The sequence below is a fragment of the Argiope bruennichi genome, chromosome 1 (genome assembly GCF_947563725.1).
Source record: "Argiope bruennichi chromosome 1, qqArgBrue1.1, whole genome shotgun sequence".
Lineage (NCBI taxonomy): Eukaryota > Metazoa > Arthropoda > Arachnida > Araneae > Araneidae > Argiope > Argiope bruennichi.
Genome location: NC_079151.1, coordinates 58,000,237 through 58,019,465, shown reverse-complemented (window position 1 = coordinate 58,019,465; position 19,229 = coordinate 58,000,237). Strand labels below are relative to the sequence as shown.

General features: G+C 28.7%; 1 protein-coding gene across 4 annotated transcripts in view; it reads left to right on the top strand.

Annotated features, from left to right (window-relative positions):
* Positions 1-19,229, top strand: part of LOC129956775 (kinesin-like protein KIF26B) — a 617,661-nt gene that overhangs the window by 205,352 nt on the left and 393,080 nt on the right. For all 4 annotated transcript variants that reach the window (XM_056068736.1, XM_056068835.1, XM_056068924.1 and 1 more), the window contains one exon: positions 1,516-1,883. In XM_056068736.1, the coding sequence (XP_055924711.1) occupies positions 1,516-1,883 (368 nt within the window). The remainder of the gene's footprint in view (positions 1-1,515; positions 1,884-19,229) is intronic.

Here is a 19,229-nt window from a genome sequence, read left to right as displayed (position 1 = left end):
TAGAATTATTGACATTATTTAGAGATCTTAACATTTGCTGGTTTTTATTTTTTCTGACATCAATACAGAAAAAAAAATTTAATTCATATTAAAAGATATTTTTAAAAATAATGTAAATACCAAATAGTTTATTAAGATTTTATCCACTAATTTCTAAACAATTTTGCAAACTAATGTTTTGGCTTGATTTGCCTATTTTGATTTTATTTTTAAATTTTATCCTTGATAAAACAGAGATAATGTGCGCGCGCACAAAAACTGTATTCTGAAATTTTATTGTTTAATTATTAAACTGTACAAACTTTATTGTGATTTAACTTGTAATGAAACATGTTAAACAAAAGATAAACTGTCGCAACGCGCATAGATATAAATCGTGTAATATAAGTAATCAAAAATATTGATGTAAATTAAGAAAAAATATTTTTGTAAATTATAAAATGTAGGGAAAAATTGCATAAATATTATATTGACATCACTGAAAACCATTTTTTTTTTTAATTTTTAGCAACGTAAAAGTAAATTTTTCAAAATAATCTTTTTCGAAATTATTGTGAGAAAGAGTTAAAATGTTCATTAACCATAATTACTATTATGAAAATCATTTTTAAATTAATAATAGGATCCCGAGAAGAAATTATGAACCAAATTTAGTCGCTCTGTGTCGAATGGTTTTGACTATTTTCCTCACAATTCGGGCTACATTACCCATATAGTATAAATCATATTCGTATTAATATCGAGGAAAAACAAGTTTTTCCTTGCATTAATATATGCTTTATTCAGGCTATTGTATCTTTGGTAAATTTATCCATCTCATATATAAAATATAATAGAGATAATTTTTATTATTGCGACATTACAATTAATAATTATTTTATATTATATTTAATGAAAATATAGATATAGCTTGGTCTTGTGTTTCAGTAAAGGAACCATAACTATCCTTAGAAAAAAATTGTCCTCAATATTCATGCATATATGTATTGAGTATACTTGTAATATTTCATATAAATAATAAGATTTTCATTCATTATACATTATTATATTCATTATTCATTATATTTTTTAACAGCTTGAAACCTTTAACAACTTTTAGACATGCAAATGTAATCTATTCTTTTCGAATGTGATCGTTGTGTGATCGTTAATGTGATCGTTGCCAATTCAATTTTGTAAGAATCCAAAAAATTTACGGAATCTGAATATTTAAGTGTATTTTGTATGATTCATGCTGAATGTATTATGAAATAGATAGTAGAAATATTTAATTTTTTTAAAAAATGCCAAAAATACAGACCAAAAAGAAAATTTTACAAATATTTCAATATGTAAAATAAGGCATAATTTTTTCACACGAATAAACAAAAATTTATTCTTGTAAAAAACGATTTATTTTGAAAAAATTCAGAAATTTGAATAAATTATTCATGGTTCTATTCCTAGTTTAATAATCTACTGATGATTTATGGTTAATGACAATGAAATATTTATTCCCACTTTTTTTTCTTTCAGCAAATTTTGTCTTCAACTCTGTCGTCATTCGTGACAACAGGGGCATCAGGCACTCAAACACCTATGAGTCAGAAAGCTCTCCAAGAACACAATTTGACTCAAACACATGGTGGCTCGAGACATCAACTACCCATGACGAGTCCATATTCCCCTATCGGTGGAGCGACGAGCAGTGGTAGCTATGCATCCCCTAGTGTGGCTGGAACGTCCTGTATGGGAATGCCACCCAGCTGCTCTTCGATACCCCACTCTCTTTCGTTCTCTGGGTATTCTCACCACTCTCTGCTGCAGGGGACATCATTCAGTTCACCATGTCCAAGCACATTTGGTTCAGCTCAGCCATCGGCAGCAGCTTCCTTTTTTGCAAGGTGAGTTAATACATGTACTTTATTTGGGAAAAGGGTTCATCTGTTCTATACATGCAAAATTCTTTTCATGTAAAGGAATTTCTTAAGTCTTTTCTCAATCCCACTGGGGGAGGGGGAAGGGTGTCACCATAAAAATGAGGATGAAAAACTTCAGATAGTGGGTAAGAGGTGGTTGGTTATCGCCTCTCTGGTGGGTACAGAAATATGGGGATCGGCTATTTCTTATCGATGATGGGACATACTTCTCACGGAAAGAGTTGTACCGTGGCCGGTGATGGCCCTTAGGACACAACCATGAAAAACTTCCGGTATTAGGTACGGAATGGTTGGTTTACGTCTCCTTGGTGGGTACAGAAATTGTGGGGATCGGCTACTTCTTATCGATGACTTCTTCCCACTGGAAATGTTGTACCGTTGTGGGTGATGGACCTTAGGACATAACAGAGTTTCCACCTGTGTTGCTGTCGCGGCTATCCAGTCATTCAAATTTTTCTGTGTGCTTTTGGATGGGTTGGTTTAGCTGGTTATGGTTCATCTTTTCTCAGTACTAAGTGTGATTTCGACACTTAATAGCGAGCTCGGTGTTTGTTTTCAATATTTTACTACTGTAACAAATGTATGTACTGCAAAGGCAAACGCACATTATTAAGAACGGTGCTTCATTTAACGGTGCTTCAAGTCGCTTTAAATTTCGACGCGTTTTCTTTTATCTGTAAAACTGTTTACTGGTCACGAAGACTCTTCTTGCAGGAAAGCGAACAAACCACACTTGTTAAAGAGATACTTCATACACCTGGGTTTCTGTATTCATTTCCCAGAATCATATTCACTACCTAAAGATGATTTTGCTGCAGCTTCTTTCGTATTCATAAATATTCTTAGCGATCAAATAAATTCATAAATAATGCTACACAAAAATATATATTTATATATTTTCACTTTAGTTTTCGTGTAATATTTTAATTAAAAAAAGTAATGATTTTCAGATTTTTTCTCTCATACACTGTAGAATCTAAAAAAAACGCGTTGTGTTTGCTACTTAAAATGTTTTAAACATTTTTTCTCATAAAATTCTAGATAATATATTTTAAAGAGAAATTATAAACATTATTGTAAAATTAGATTAATAATTACATTAATAATCAATATTTTTGTTTTGGAACATTAAAATAGTTAAAAATGTATACTCTAAATTTTAATCATAATTAGTGTTTCATACAATATTAAAAGATTTTTTTAATATATATTGCATGTAAATATATATTATGATTATATTTACATGCAATATAATCATAATTTTGAAATATTGAAAAGAAATCTTCTGGCACCTTCATACTCAAAATAGTTTTACGCGTTTCTAATCTTCACCATCATTTGAGTTTCTTTAATTCCAAAAATCAAAAAAGCAACATCATAAATTAACACACGTTAGATTTAAAAAAATTCATCTAATTTTCTTTCATTGCAATATTTAGTATGTTACCAAACCATTGACCTTTTTCTTTCTACAATGCTGTAAAAAATCCCATCATCATAAATATCGAACGAGATAGCAGCTTAATACCAACACCCTGATCCCTGTAATCCTACTATTCAAAACTTATTTCAGAAGCGAAAAGATTAGATGAAAACTCAAAATATAACATTTTGATAAAGAAGATTTTAAAAAAAAGCACAAGAATTAAACTCTTGACTACGATTCAAACCATACAAAATAAGCAGCGTCTCATTTACCATGGAGGTAAGATTTTTTATTCTTGGTGGAAAATAAATTCCTTCATCTTTTATAGAGTAATATATGTAATTTTTTTTCTTCAGCTAACAGCATTACTCTGAAACACCCCGTTAGCGCCAAACCAATCAGTAGCGACATGGCAAAAGGGGGTGGGGATAAATTAGGGCCCATTTATAAGGAGCTGGGGCCCGCGACTAATGTTCCGGCGTGTTGTCGACATAGCGCTCGCACAAGGAGCTGTTTTATGAATGCGGTTGTGCTTAATGAATATAGATGCCGGCTATTTAGTTCATGTTTCCGAAGTCCCGGAAAAAGCTTCGGTTCAATCTTTCCCTCGTTAGCCCCGAAACCAGGAAAAATAAAACATGAAAAAAACCCTCGTTGGAGAGTTAAGCAGTTAAAAAAGAAAATGGAGGAGTAAATAATAAAGTGCTGTTTCGTTTCCAGATGTTGGAATAATTCTAGAAGAATCTTGAATCTGTATATTTTTGTTGTTTTATTTTTTTTATACGAAGACGGCTTCAGTGGGTTTTCTTTTCAGAAAAGAAAACAGCAGCATCTGGCTTAAATGTTGGATTATAATCTGATACAACAAGGACTTTTTTTTATATGTGTATTTACATTTAAGATCGTAGAACCTAAAGTGACCTGAATTAAATGGAATACATTGAGATTATTCTGGGGATTTGCATCCTTAAATTAATAATCACACTTTGATGCAAAAATACTATCTCTTAAAGTAAAGTTATATTCTAATCGGGGACTTTTATTCATCTATGAATTTGATAATTATCTATGGCTATGATATTATCTATGACTATTATACCTGATATTAACCTATAGTCTAAGACCATTATATCTATTTAGACTATTAGTGATTTTTATATCTAATCTATGCTTAATTCTTTGTAGTCTTATAGATATTTGATCTATGAATCTATAAGTCCTGTAGTTTTATGAATCATTAACCCTTTATTTACAGATGATACTTTAAAGTGCCGTTTAAATCCGGCTGATTTCTTTGTAATATGCCTATTTTTTCTAACAGTATTTAAAAGAACACGAAAAGAATATTTCCAATGGAAACCAGTAAATATAAACTAAAAACAGAATTAAACATTTTTAATTACTAATTAAATTATTTCAATTAATAAAAAAATTCTTCCTTGGGTTTATTCTGTATCAAAACTTAATTCATGATTAAAAATAAATTTGAAAAGCTGATGGTAAAATAATTCGGCAAATAAAAGGTTACTCTAATGTACATCTAAATGTGTGTGTGAGAGAAAGAGAGAGTGATCTATAACTTTATTGACTCACCTGAAATTGAAATAATTACAAAAGTAACTATAAAAAGGAATTTTAAAAATAGAAATATTTACGTATATGTCTTTTTCATGACTTCTAAGGAGCCTTCAAGAGATTAAAAGATTCAAGGAGACAAATTCAAATAAAATCTCAAAATGCATTTCTTTTTATTATATTCCAAGACGACCAAGCTTACCCAAAGGGTTTAAATCTGACACAAATCTGTGGGTAGAAAATATCGACACCCATCAAAAGTAGAAGGAAATGAAATAATATGTATACATGTTACCGTTAAAGTATATAATGCAGTTATTTCATAGAATACCTAGTTGTTCCATGAAATAACTGATCGTGTCCGTTAAAGTATATAATGTTATTTCATAGAATACCTAGTTGTTCCATGAAATAACTGATCGTGTCCGTTAAAGTGTGTAATATGTTATTAATTTGACACTTTAACTAGTTATTCTATGAAATAACAAGGTATTCTATAAATTAACTAATGAGAGACAGTTAAAGGGTAAAATAAACAACTCATCTAAAATGAAATTAAACTAATGATAGGCAATTAAAATGAAAAAGAAGCAATTTATCTAATTTATGCAGCGTATAAATGGTATTTATGGCAACGTACCATAAAATAATTTGTTACAACAAGGATTACTAAAATGACACTTGGAATTACAAAGAACATTATTTCTAAAACAAAAACATTTTTTATTTCTAAAACAAACAAACAAAAACATAAATGCAGTAGGGGTGGAAGGTAAATGTATTTGTCATGCGAGGTATATGATATAGATTATTTTACACTTTAACGGGCTGCAGATCGTTATTCTATGAAATAACTAGTTAAACCATGAAATTCAAGAGAGTTTTACACTTTAACGGACACGATCAGTTATTTCATGGAATAACTATGTATTCTATAAAATAACGGATTTCATACTTTAACGGTAACATATATATAACCATATCTAAAATTAGAAATATTTTGGAAACGGAACTAATTAATTTCGGAATCGCAACTAAAAATTATTTCTTATTCAAACCAAAACCAAAAAAAAATTGACAGAAAAAAACACAGTAGTATTTAGAGAGTGCAAATGCAGCTACTTTTAGAACACAGATGAATTGAGACAATAGTAATGAAAACCAAGGTAATAGGAAAAATCAAAATTAAACCAAATAAAAAAAGAATCCGGCCTGATTAAACACATGTAGAGTTTATGAACACATACAATAGAATATTTTATGTCCACTTGCAAAAATCAACAAATCTCACCCAACGACGTTAAGGAAACAAAGCTGCCATGTATCTACTCAGGAAATGCCTTTAAAATAATTAAGAAAAGGGGGGAAGAGATGGATATAAGAATATTTTTATAGTTGATGTAATTGATATAATTAAATGCCTATAATCCTATTTATATATAAAAATATCATACGTTTAATAAAATTTAGGAAAGTTAAAAAATAGAAAATTGAAAACTATCTGAGCCAAATAAAAGAAAATGAGTTAAGTATGTGAATTACTATATAGTCTGTAGTATATTGAATCATTCATTTCGAATATCCTTTGGTTCTTTATCATATCATTTTTAAAAACAGCATTTTTATTAATATAGTGGTAGATATTTGAACTAGATATTTTAATCAACTTGATGATTTATTTAAATGAAATGTTTCCAGTCAAAAACACAATGATCTAAGCCCCATATTTTTCTGCTGGTATATAGTGGTGAATTAAGATTTTTTAAATGCTTCAGATAGATATAAAAATGAGTCATATTATGCAAAAAAGTATATTAAATTTTTTTAGTAAAAAAATTTTCCTCTGTAATGTATGTTTTGATTATATAATGGACAAATTTGATGACAAACAGGCAAAATGTGAATTTTTGAATTGAAAGAAGACCTCGCTCTATTCTGTTAATCAATATTATTTAGTAAAAGATATTCTTAAATCTTTTTTTATCCCTTTAACTAAAAAAACAAAACTTCTGAGCAAGGAAGATTATAAGATTACTTTTCCAGGTGAAAAGCAAATGAGGCAACAAATAAAATGATTACAAAAATCTATTTAAGGTTATGCATTTTTTTTTCTCGATCAATTCAAATCGTTATTGTTCCATTCAGATATACACCTCCAAACTGAGGGTGAATTCGCTTCCAGATTTTTTTTCAGTCACCTTACCTTCATTACTGCTTTTGTGAAAGTGTCCCGGTCGAAGTCAGAGCTGCTAATGAAGACAGCAGACATCGTTTCGCTCCAGTAGAGGCAGGGCTCTATTTTCCTGCTTCTTTTTCTTTACTTTAAAAATAAAGTTCGTAAGCCAAACATCGGGGGGAAATAATTAAAAAAATACCCCGAAGAAAACGAAAACAGTAAAGGGACGTTTTATCAAAAAAAGAAGAAGATAAAGAAGAAAAAGAAGAAGAAAAAACATTCATTGGCACTGAATAACACAGAAAAACTAGTTTTGGATTTCTCCTTCATTAATTCTCTTGTTAACATCAGTGCTGCTGTTAGTTCTTTGCTAAGTCGACTGTCCGTTAGTATTGCCGAATTTAAGAATCCACAAGAGGGATTGGGCACAAATTGCGATTTAAGTGGTGAAAAAATTAAGGGAACAAAGTTGTGATTAAAGGTTATACTGCAATAAAAAAATCGTAATTTTATTATTTGGTCAGTTTGTAGGTTATTTTATCTGAACAAGGTTTCATGTATATGAAGCAAATTCTATTCAGAGACAAAAAAACATAATTTTTTTGTTTGAAACAACGGAACTATCATATCAATTTGAAAGACAAATGAAACAAGAAAGGTGAATGATTTTGGAGTTTGTTTATTTGATGAGGTTTAGTTAATTCTTTTAAGGATATTAGCGTATTGAATATTAAAAAAACACAACATTTCTAGACTATGAATTAAAATTATTTACAGTTCATTACTTAAGATAATTTTAAACTAATTTTACTCTTACTTCATTTAAAATTACTTTTTTATTAAAAATCTGCATATTACATTTTTTATACTTTATCATGTGATTAAAAAAGTAAATCATTGCAAAGTTTTACAGTCAAGCATCATCTTTAAACAGCAAAGTATATATCTTTCCAATGAAATAGAAGGGTTTTTTTTGTTGTTATAGAAGCATATGGCTCACCATTTCATTCACCACTATTTTTCTGCATCAATCTAGTAACAACTCTTTTTTTAAATTCTATCTGATTCATCCATGTGATTATTGTAAAAGTCTACATATCAATACAGAAGAAATTCCATTTCCATTGGCTAAAGAAGATTCATTTTGAGCTTAAACTTGCGCTTGTATGAAGTGTTTTAAATATTTGACTTTAGTCTATATTGAAAATAAATTCTGAATGTAAATGTAATATCTAATATGTATGTATATGTAATATGTATGCAAATGTAATATCTAGTGCGTATGTAAATATAATATGTAATAGATATGTAAATGTAATATGTATTTTCTAATAGTAGATTTTAACACTGAGTTTCACTTTTTATATGAAGTTTTAGTTTATTTGTGAACTTCAACTTCATTTATTTTTCAAAATAGAATTATGTAATATTACGCATTTGTTGTTTTTCCTATGCTAAAAAATAATTTTTGTATACAATAGTTCTGCCGTCCTTCATTTTCAGATCCAAAATAATTGATACAGAAAAACATTTGGAAGTAGATTGTACGTATGTACATAGTATAAGAAAACTGAAACTTTATTTCTGTACGTCAGTTGTATTTCAAATTAATTTTATAGTCTAATATATTCTGAAATAAGTAGAAACGAATCATTTTAAAGAAACTGGAGTTACTTTAAAAACTATGCAATTGTTTTTTAAAACTATAAACATTGTTTAGAAAAAATATTAAGACTCAATGTATTATTTTTTTTATAATTTTGTTATTTGAATTTTTATTTTATGTTTAGAAACCTGATAGAATATTCAAAAGATAACTATTTATTTTGTAAGCACATAAATATTAAAAATCGTGGCTGTCTGCGTCTAAAAAATTAAATTTAAAGCTTATATTGCTTAGTAGATATCTGATTTTTATTTCCTAGAGATGGAAGTCATAGTTGTTTAATATTTGACTAATACATCATAAAAAGTTAAATAACACGAGAACAAATATCATTATTGTTGTCGGCAATATTTTTTAAAGATTTTTATTAAACAATATATGAAAATCCAAACATGTTTTTGCGAATTTACTGCTCATAAAATGCGTGAAATTTTTATTGTTAATTAAAAACAAACAAAATTTATTCTTTCTGAACTTTTAGTAATAAAAAATTTAATAAATATTTATTAGTTACTTTATGAAAACATCGTAAAATAACTTGGGTCGTTTATATTATTTTGTTATAAATGAAAAATGTTTTTAGAAAAATTACAGCTTCAAGTGGTTATTATACTACGGCAAGTTAATTTAATCATTCACTTCGATATTATTATAGCCATTGGAGAAGTTTGCGAAAGGTTGATAAATTGATTTTCACCATATGTCAAACTTTGGTAAACATATTGTTGTATCTAAAATACATAGATAAAAATTTATTTTAGAAAGCTTGTATTTGTCCTTTCAAATTTTTAAGTTATGTCCTATGGACTATTTTTCGTTTCAGCAACATCCGAAATTTCTTTTGCTAAGTCAAGTTGACGTTACAGAAAAATTTATTGTTTACTCAGTTTGAAGGACTCGAGATTCGAACAAGGACACGCTTCAGTTGTTTGATCGATTCAAATTCTCTTCTCTGTCTCATCCTTTTCCTAAATTCGACTCGAGACCTAAAAGTGAGATTCCAAGCCATTTGGCGGCAATCCCAGTGTCTTATGGCGACCTTGGCGCCAAGCCAATGGGGAACTTTATTGGTTTATGGCTGTTATCCATCAATGTCAAGGTATGGCTACGCGCTGCCAGGTTCGGACAAAAAAAATTTAGTTTTCTTTTTCTCTCTCTCGTTGCAAGATATATATTACACATAAACATTTTTTTCTATATAAGGAATCTTCTGCAGATGATGACATTGCGCCATTTTAAGTATATTTTTGAGCATCAGAAAGAGAAATTTTTCCGAGCATGAAGTTGAAAAAAAAAAAAAATCCCATCTTTGACCAAATTATCTTTCCCTTACGTCTATTTAGTTCTTTTTTTGTTTTTGTTTTTATTCTGTTTTTTTTGCTGTTATATTCAGAAAAAAATTTTACGACCTGGGTTTTTTCGTAGGCCTTTTTTTTTCTTTTTTGTTACAGATTTTTGTTTCTTTATTTCTATTTATGGAATTCGAGTTAATGTATCTGTTTCCCTTTTGTATCTGTTTTCGGCTCTGTCTTTTTGTATATCTCTGTCATAGAAGCTCTTTCTTTGAGTTTACAATGTGTGTTGTATTTTTATAACTTGTATACAATAAGGAAGAAACATTTCTATTTTCTTCTAAAATGTGACTGTTGTAAGAGAAATAGATGCTTTAAAATTTATATTGGAGAATTTGAAACTTGAAAATAAAGGGATGGTGATATGAAGGGTGTGCCGAAATTAACGCAAGATTTGAATTTTCTGCCATTTGCACAGTAAAATGTTGGCAACCCAAACCTATTAAAAAGACCATTTGACAGTTGATAGATTAGGGTTAGTAAAAATAGAGTTAGTAATAATTAATTTTTATACATTTATAATTTTTATTCTTATCAATAAACATTGACAAACATCTACAATATTTTTCTAATTATGTATATATATGTGTGTGTGTGCTTAAATTTTAAATTTTAGTCACAATATTATTTTAAAATAGAATAACAAGATAGAGTAACACGATAGAATAACGAGTTAGCGCAAGATTTGAATTAAATAAAAAACACAGTTTTTTTTCTTTAAATTGCTATACTTTTATTGAATCGTAAAGTACACAGATAGTGTTAGATATGGAATAACACATAAGGCAAATGGCCTCTATGGCTTTTCAGGCACATACGCACTCTTTTGTTGTAATTTTCCATGACCATTTTGCGCAAATATGGCTAAATTTCGTCGATGCAGCGGTGAATTTCCTCCTTCAATGCACATGTGCTTATGGGCTTGTTGGCATTGACTTTGACTTCAAATAACCCCATAAAAAGAAATCCATTGGTGTTAAATCATACGATCTAAGGGGCCAGTTCTTAAATTTTCGAACTGTGACCGCCATATTTTCATTATTTTTGAAATATTATTCAATGATGAAAGCACGTTGATCTATCGTGTAACGTTTTGTTTTTACTAACCCTAAACTATCAACTGTCAAATGTTTTCAGTTGGGTTGCCGACGCTTTACTGCACGAATGGTGACAAATTCAGATCTTGCGTAAATTCTGGGAGACCCTTTATAAAGAATGTATTAAAATTCATTACTCAAAATTTATGGTAATCAGATTTCTTCTAATAAATAAAATGCCATTTAAAAAATCAATATATATATATAGATATATTCCTTTTATTTTCATATTGATTGCATTAATTGTCAAGGAATATTGTAGTCACACCGAGTTTTCGTGATATGTTTCAAATTTTATTAATTCAAGCGTAACAATTTATTTTTAGAGAGCAATGCACATCTAAAATGCAAATTAATGAGACACATCAATGAAACTGACTTGATTACTTAATGATATAATTAATTTATCTGTCAACTGATTATGACGTCTCGTGAGTTAACTCCTCTGTGGTTATAATTAAATTTTAAAAACAGGAAGACTCAATCTGCTAACTCATTTAAGTGCAAGATCGATTAATTTAAGGACAAAATTAGATTATTAACGCAATAATTAATTTAACGACTTGATTGTTTTAATTTACAAGCAGATTAAAAATGGGCAACATAAGGGCAAGAAATTGTCTTTATAGATGCAGTCATTACATGTTTAACTAATTGGACTTCAAAATTTATAATTTTTATCCTTAGAACAAACATTGGCAAATATCTATAATGCTTTTCTAATTAAAATTATTATTATTATTATTATCATTATTATATATATTTCAGTTTCGATTTTTAGTCGTAATATTATTTTTTAAAACCATGTTAATTGCTATTTTTTTTTAAGAAACTGTTATTTTTATATATAAATAAATTGAAAACTAAATATTTTTCTTGTACAGTACTAATTAAAAATGAAAAGGGGTAGGGAGGGAATAGTCATTACCATAATTTAATTATTACATTTTTTATGAAAAATATTTTTATATGTTAAATGAGATAATTTTAATTAATTTAAAAAACAAAACTTATAGCTTGCAAATTTATTATGAATTTTATAACTCTTATTTCAAGAAGAATTTTAAAGAATTAATATGATTTCTTCAAACATGTTAATAAAAATTTTGTATGTAGAATTGATAACACTTTCTAAATGAAAATTCGATGTTTTATCTGACTTAAGTAGGATTTATATTTCATCAAATGTCATCTCCAGCTCATAAAGCTACGAATATATAAAAGTATGGTCACATTTCAAAATAGCTTTATAATGCGTTGAAAATTCTAATTCTCACCATGTCTCGTTATAAATCTCGCTGTGATTGGTTTTAACTTTATTGAGATCATCAGGGTTCTGGTAGTAATTTCAGATGTAATGTAATAAATTACAATTTCATGTAAATACGTTTGTGCCTAGAAGTTTTTTTTATTGATTCAGTTCTTCTAGGCTTATATTTACATTTAAGGTTCTACAGTCTTGTATCAATTTATATTTTTAATCGTGAACTTCGTGAAATTAAAGTGAATTTTTCCTTTACGTTGCAAATTCCTTCTTCGATAGTTCCTTTACACCTCTCCCTGCCTAGAGTCATAGCTTTGTTAGAATCTTCAAAGGCAATATAGTTGTTTATAGATTAAGCACAGAAAGTTTAAACTTTGATTCATGTTGCTTCCCTGTAATAAAGGAAAAGAGATTTACAGATATTTTTTTAACTTATTTGATGACAAACATAACGCTCATTTGTTGATTGTAGCGAGTTTGGTGACAAAAATTAAAGTTCTGGAAACTACAAGAATCATGGCAATGCATCTATTAGAAGCCGAGGTCTATGCATCTTTTTAGAAAATTTTATACCTGTTAGGATAATATAAAAGGCGATGCAACATCAGGAAGAATTAAAAGTTACTTTTTTAGAGTGTTGATCGTGGAATGAGCTCTCTAGCTGTGCTTTCTCTGTGGGTATTGTTGTTGAATAGAGATTTGCAGTTTGTATGTGTGTTGTTGAATAAAGGACTGTCTTTATGTATGCTTTTTCTTTGTTGCATTGCTTACATTTTCTATTTTCTTGTGGAATATGCTTTATCCTTCCATTCTATCTTTTATCTTATACTTACCGAACAATGTCCCTTAACCATACAATTATATAATTGCATACAAACTACAATTCGTTCAGTTTTTCTGTACCTTTCTTCATAAACTTATTAAATTCTCTAAGAAACCTCTTCTTATATTTCCGATCATGAACTCCGTGGAAATGCTTCAGTGAGTTAGTTATTTACGTTATTTCTCAATTAAAGGCGAAACACTTTTTCGTTGCACTTCTCTACAGCCCTAAAGAAATTATTGCCAACATCTCGAAATAAAAGCTCTTCCTTCATCACGATAATCAAGTTCCGTTCTCTGCCGCCTCGCTTCTCTAAAATACTTATTTGTACACTCTTAAGAAGCCCTCTAAGTAAATTTTATCTCTCAAAAACGCCTCGTGGTGTTGAATTCTTATGAAGCGAAGTCCTTTTCTTCTTCCATCAAAATAATTCAGCCTCTATTTTGAAGAACTCTCTGGAAGTAACAAAAGAAAAAAAAATATCCTTTCTTCTCAGTGTTATTTATGTTTAAACGCATTTTCTCAAGACGTCCCTGCATAAACAACCAACCTCCACTTTTTTTTCGCGAACCTTACAAGATATATTCAATTACATTTGTCATTCTTGTCTTTGTCACTTACAGAAAATACTGTTTATCAGTTTTTCCTCTTTTTTTTTTATTTCCATAGAACAGCCCACCCCTGATAATGAAATTATCATTTGTCCTAGAGACACACGTGAGGTGCTTCAATTTGCACCTCACGTTGAATAGAGTTTGACAGTTGGAAAACAAAGAGCAGTGCTAACTCGAGTCAATCGAATTATTCTGAACACATCCATTAGAGAAATGCGCCTTCATATATATTTTTTCCCCTTTTTCTGCGGAAAAGAATGGATGTTGTTGGGCTAAGTGAGAAAAAGTAGAGCCCTTTCTGGAATGGTATGGTTTTTATAAGGTAAGGTAATTTTATTTTTCAATTTAATGGGAGTAAATAATTACCCTTTTGGCTAATACTCGGATCTTCAGTTTTTGCATCAGTGCTCTTTTCGGGAGTGCCGCAAATTTCGTTACGTTTGACGCTACTTTGTAAAGATATATGCCCTTTATTTAGTGCCTAGTTTGGTGTGTGCCATTTTTTGTACTTGGATTTTCTAAAAAAAAAAAAAAAAAAAAAAATTTAATAAAAAAATATTGTTCTCTAGAATTATAAATTTAAAGCAGTATTTTGGATAGAATGTTCCAGAATTTAGACATATAAGACTTTCATAAAATGAAAATTGAAGTTTGAGTATAAAAACTATTAGTGTCCCTACTTTATAATTGATAACTATTATTTTGATTAAAAATATTCAAAAAGTATCAATAACCATTATAAAAGTCATACTTTTTCAAATTAAAATATAGAAACAAAAGTTTTGAGTGCATATCTAATAAAAAGAAAATATGGAGCTCAAAATCTAATCAATACCTACTTTTATGAAATATTTAAAATTAATTTCAAATTAAAAATTAAAAATTATTTTCACTGTTTGCAAGGAAGGAATGTAATTTTTTCCTTGTTTGTGGGAAATAAAATATGAAAAGGTGGGAAGGTTTTCTTACGTACTGATTCTCACTTCGTTATATTACATTCTCTCTGAAAAAGTTATTAAATAAGTTTCATAATATTATTTTATTCAAGATTATATACTTTATTTCATACAATTGTTTTCAATCAAAAACTAAAATTTAGCCTGTACTGAGAAATGGTTACTATTAAACATGATAAAAAATATAATCTAATGCCTTATTTATTTACTTGACATGGATGGTTACATGCAGTACTCCTAAACCACTGTAGTCGGGTTTTTTTTTTTTTTTTTTTTTTTTTTTTGAAATTCAGAATATTTTTAAAAATATGGTTGTCTTTTTTTTTTTTTTTTTCGAACTATCTTACAGTTTTCAGTTCTCAGATTTTCAACATTTTAGAATGAAAGACCAGTTTTCCCATGAATGCCTTTATTTCTTACGAGTCATCATTACTATTCACTTCTGCCATCATTATTTTTATTGATATTTTCTGAATTAAATTTATTTTTAATGATCAAATTATAGATTTTATATCTTCATTTTATTTATATTTCATGAAGAAAGACGTGAGAGGGAAATTTAGTTAATTGACAATTTTTAATATAAACAAAATGATACGATATAAGTTAGTCAGTATATCGAAATTCAAGTTTTAGGAATAAAGCAGCAGAGTCCTCCACGAAACATATTCGATTCGTACGTGATTCCAGCTTGGTGTAAGCGGGTTTGGTGCATATTGAATCCTTCGAAGTCAAACGTCCTTTCAGGAGGGGGTGCCAGCTGAGGTGCCGTCCTCGTCATCTGACCGGGATTCAGAATCCTGAGTTCCGTCCCAAAACAGCCCTCGTTATTTTTAAACGGAGCTTTAATATAATTAAATTAAACTAGATTCATTAGATAACAAAAAATATTATTTTCACCAGATAAGAAAGATATTCTAATCCTTTAGTTGCGCATTCAGTTTCAAGTATATGATCATAGGTAATAATTTGAAGAAAATATTTCGAGTTACACCGGGCGTAAAGAGTAAAATTTAATTTTCTCCAGGATTGGATTCAATCATTTTCTGACCCTATGCTGCGCATATTCTGACACCATTTTTGATCAATTTCGTTTCACTTTTGAACTAAATTGACTAATACCATTTTCTCCGTCATCAACATGTTTATTATTTGTTTTAGTTTCATTTTTTATTTCGGTAATTTAAATAGAATATATTTTTTTATTTATTTTATTATTACTCATGACTGAGTGTCATCTACGTTTGTTCATAACAATATTTAATCAGATATTTGGTGTCTTAAGTATTATAAAAACTAAGTGAACTTGATGAAATACAGAAGAACCTGACAAATTATGCTCATTAAAATAATAATAAAGTCGTTGCATCGCTTTATAATTCATAAAATTAGTATTTTTGTATACATTTATTTGAAAATTTAGTTAAAATTTTTTTAATTAATCCATACGGAGCTGTGCATGTCCTTTAACTAGGTCAAGAAACTGTCCTAATATTTCCTGATCGAAAATTTTAAGAATATAAACAATTTGTGTTGTTTAAAATAATTAATAGATAACATCAACTGCAGAAAATAATGATCGTATTTCAACACTTGTTATTCTGAATAAAAATAGCGTTCTAAATTAGTTTAATAGAACGTTAAGAAAAAAGTTGTAAACGGAACAATCTTTCGAGATTATACACCCACAATTTTTAAAGATATGCGCATTTTTAAATAAGTTCCAATTCCCTCACAGGTTGAAACAAATAACAAAATAAATTAGCCTCTTCGTAAAAAATGAAAGCCCTCATCCATCATAGAAACAGCTTGCTCTCATTTTTCATAATTGACGGAGAAACGTGTTCGTATCAGATATGTTGATGTTCTCTTTAATTAATCCTTAGGGCTTGCTTTAAAAAGTCAATAATTACTGTCATCGTAAATTTTCTTTGCTCCCAGATGACCTTCTGATTGGTGTTGATAAATATGTTACCTACTGAGAGAAAAAAATAAATATGAAAGCTGCTTATTTGAGAACTCACTCAAGTTCTGTCTCTTTCAAAATAAATTTTTAAAAATGAGAAAAAAAATTGAAATCTGCTATCGCAATTTTAATGTTATTATATGAGAAAATTATTATTTTTTTAAGTCGGTATCATATCGAGGCCAGCCTTTTTTTCGTGAAAACCTAGTTTAAACCGGTTTGAAACAATCATGTGATTATCAGATTACGCATATGTCGATAATTAGAAAAATGATTTTTTTTTAATTCTCAAAATTGTTTGCTTGAGCTCCAAAACTTGTCATCAAGGATATATATATATTGTGAAAATTTAACGATTGTTGTATTGTGTAATCGTCAATTTCTAGGAAAGCAATGTTTTTTTTTTCTCCATCTCAAAATTGTTCCACCTCCAACACTGTTTTCGACAGTTGGAAAAATTGAGCATTTAAAAAAATTATATATGCTTTTGGCGATAACATCTCATGACCCTGACAGGAGAATTGGGTACATGGCGGACATCAGAGCCAAGTTTGTACCTTTTTTTAGTGAATAAGTCACTAAATCTGGCAATCTTCAGCATTTTCTAATAAACCTAAAAGAGAAAAGTTGATGTCTCAAAAGCGATAAATCGCCAATTCCCTGTCCTTGCATTTTGTCGCTTCAAAACCCTAAAACTAAAATGTTCATGGAGCATCATGTTCTCACATGATAAAAATATTTAAAGTCAATTAAATTACTAAAATAATAATTTCAATGTAACATGGTTAAGGATTTACACTAAAAGCATATCATTCACACATGCGGTCTATTCAGGACTGAAAAAATTATTTTGTGTATGCAAAATATAAAAATCAATCTTTATATTTACTTGGAAAATTTAATATTATCCCTAAAGATACTGATGGTATTGAATAAAGTAAACATAATAACTACTGCATAATATTTTAAAAATAAAAACATATTAAACTAGAACGATTTATTTTCTATTCAAGCATTTGTTTTCGAAATTTCACAAATTCAAATTCATGGATATTATAATTTTCAACTTATTCTTTCAAATAAATTTTAAAAGAATAATTTATAAACTTTGAAATATTTAGAAATCAATTATCATCTATTCTTTACTATAAACAATAAATTCCTGAGATTTTTAAAATATCGGGTATTTGCTTTTGATAAACATCATTATCTCAGGTTTAAAAAATTAATTCATGGTTAGAACTGAATTTATCCTATTTAAATACTTTAATAAATATCAGTTATGATACTATATGTACACAGATACAACATAATTTCTTACAGTAATAATGTACAAATGTACCTAATATACAAAGGTATAAAAATGTACATGTATAAGCCTAATGTATCATTACCGATGCATCTCAAGAGATCTTTTATTAATAAATTGTAATTAGTTGTAAAGAATAAACTATGTTATTATTTAAGATGATAATATTTCATTTGAAAAGATTAAAATAATAATTCGTGTGAGCATTCTTTGAATCCAACAAGAATCCAAACTATTCTCCAAGAATGCGCCTAGAATTTTTCTGATAATTTTAATAAACGTAACCTCTACCACTAGAATTCTGGAAAACATAATCATTATAATACTCTTATGAACAGAATTCTTCGAATAAGTGAATGCATATGCTATTCTAAAGACAATGGGTGTTCTAAAGTGTTTGCCAGGTACTTCACAAAAGCTGGAGAAATGTCTATGTTTGAATTCTTTTATTGCCTCTTCCTTCCGGAATCATTGTAGATGTCCTAATGAGGCCACTTGGCAGGTCAAAAGTCGCTCATTTGAGGCTAAAAGGGGTTTTCTATAAAATAAGAGAACTATTTCTGAGGTACATTATCGTAATAGTAAGTGCTTCCACATGATATATCCTGTTAAGCAAAATTTCATTTGCAATTAGATAATGAACTATCCTCCGAAATTTAATAAATTATTCAAAATTTCTGGAATACTATTTATTAAAATTTTTTATAATTTGTAAAAGAAGAACATAAAATGAAAAATAAATTTCCCTGAAATTATGACTTTCTTTGGTATATACAGGTAGAAATATTGTACTTTAAATATCTATAATATTTACATGTTAATTCTATTGTTATGAATCTACGATATTGCTACCCAGCGCAGTAAATTTCTTGGTAAAGCAGATAGTTTTACAAATATTTTAACGGCAACTGAGAGGATGTTAGATTAATGAAGCTAGGCCTTGGCGATAATTTGGCGACAAGAAAAAAAAATTTCTGAATCTGTTGACTTTTAGCAATATATAGATTTATAGCGAAAAAGTGATATTTTTCTAAAACATTCGATACCATGTCACCGGAACTATAAAAAGCGGAGGCATAGACAAAA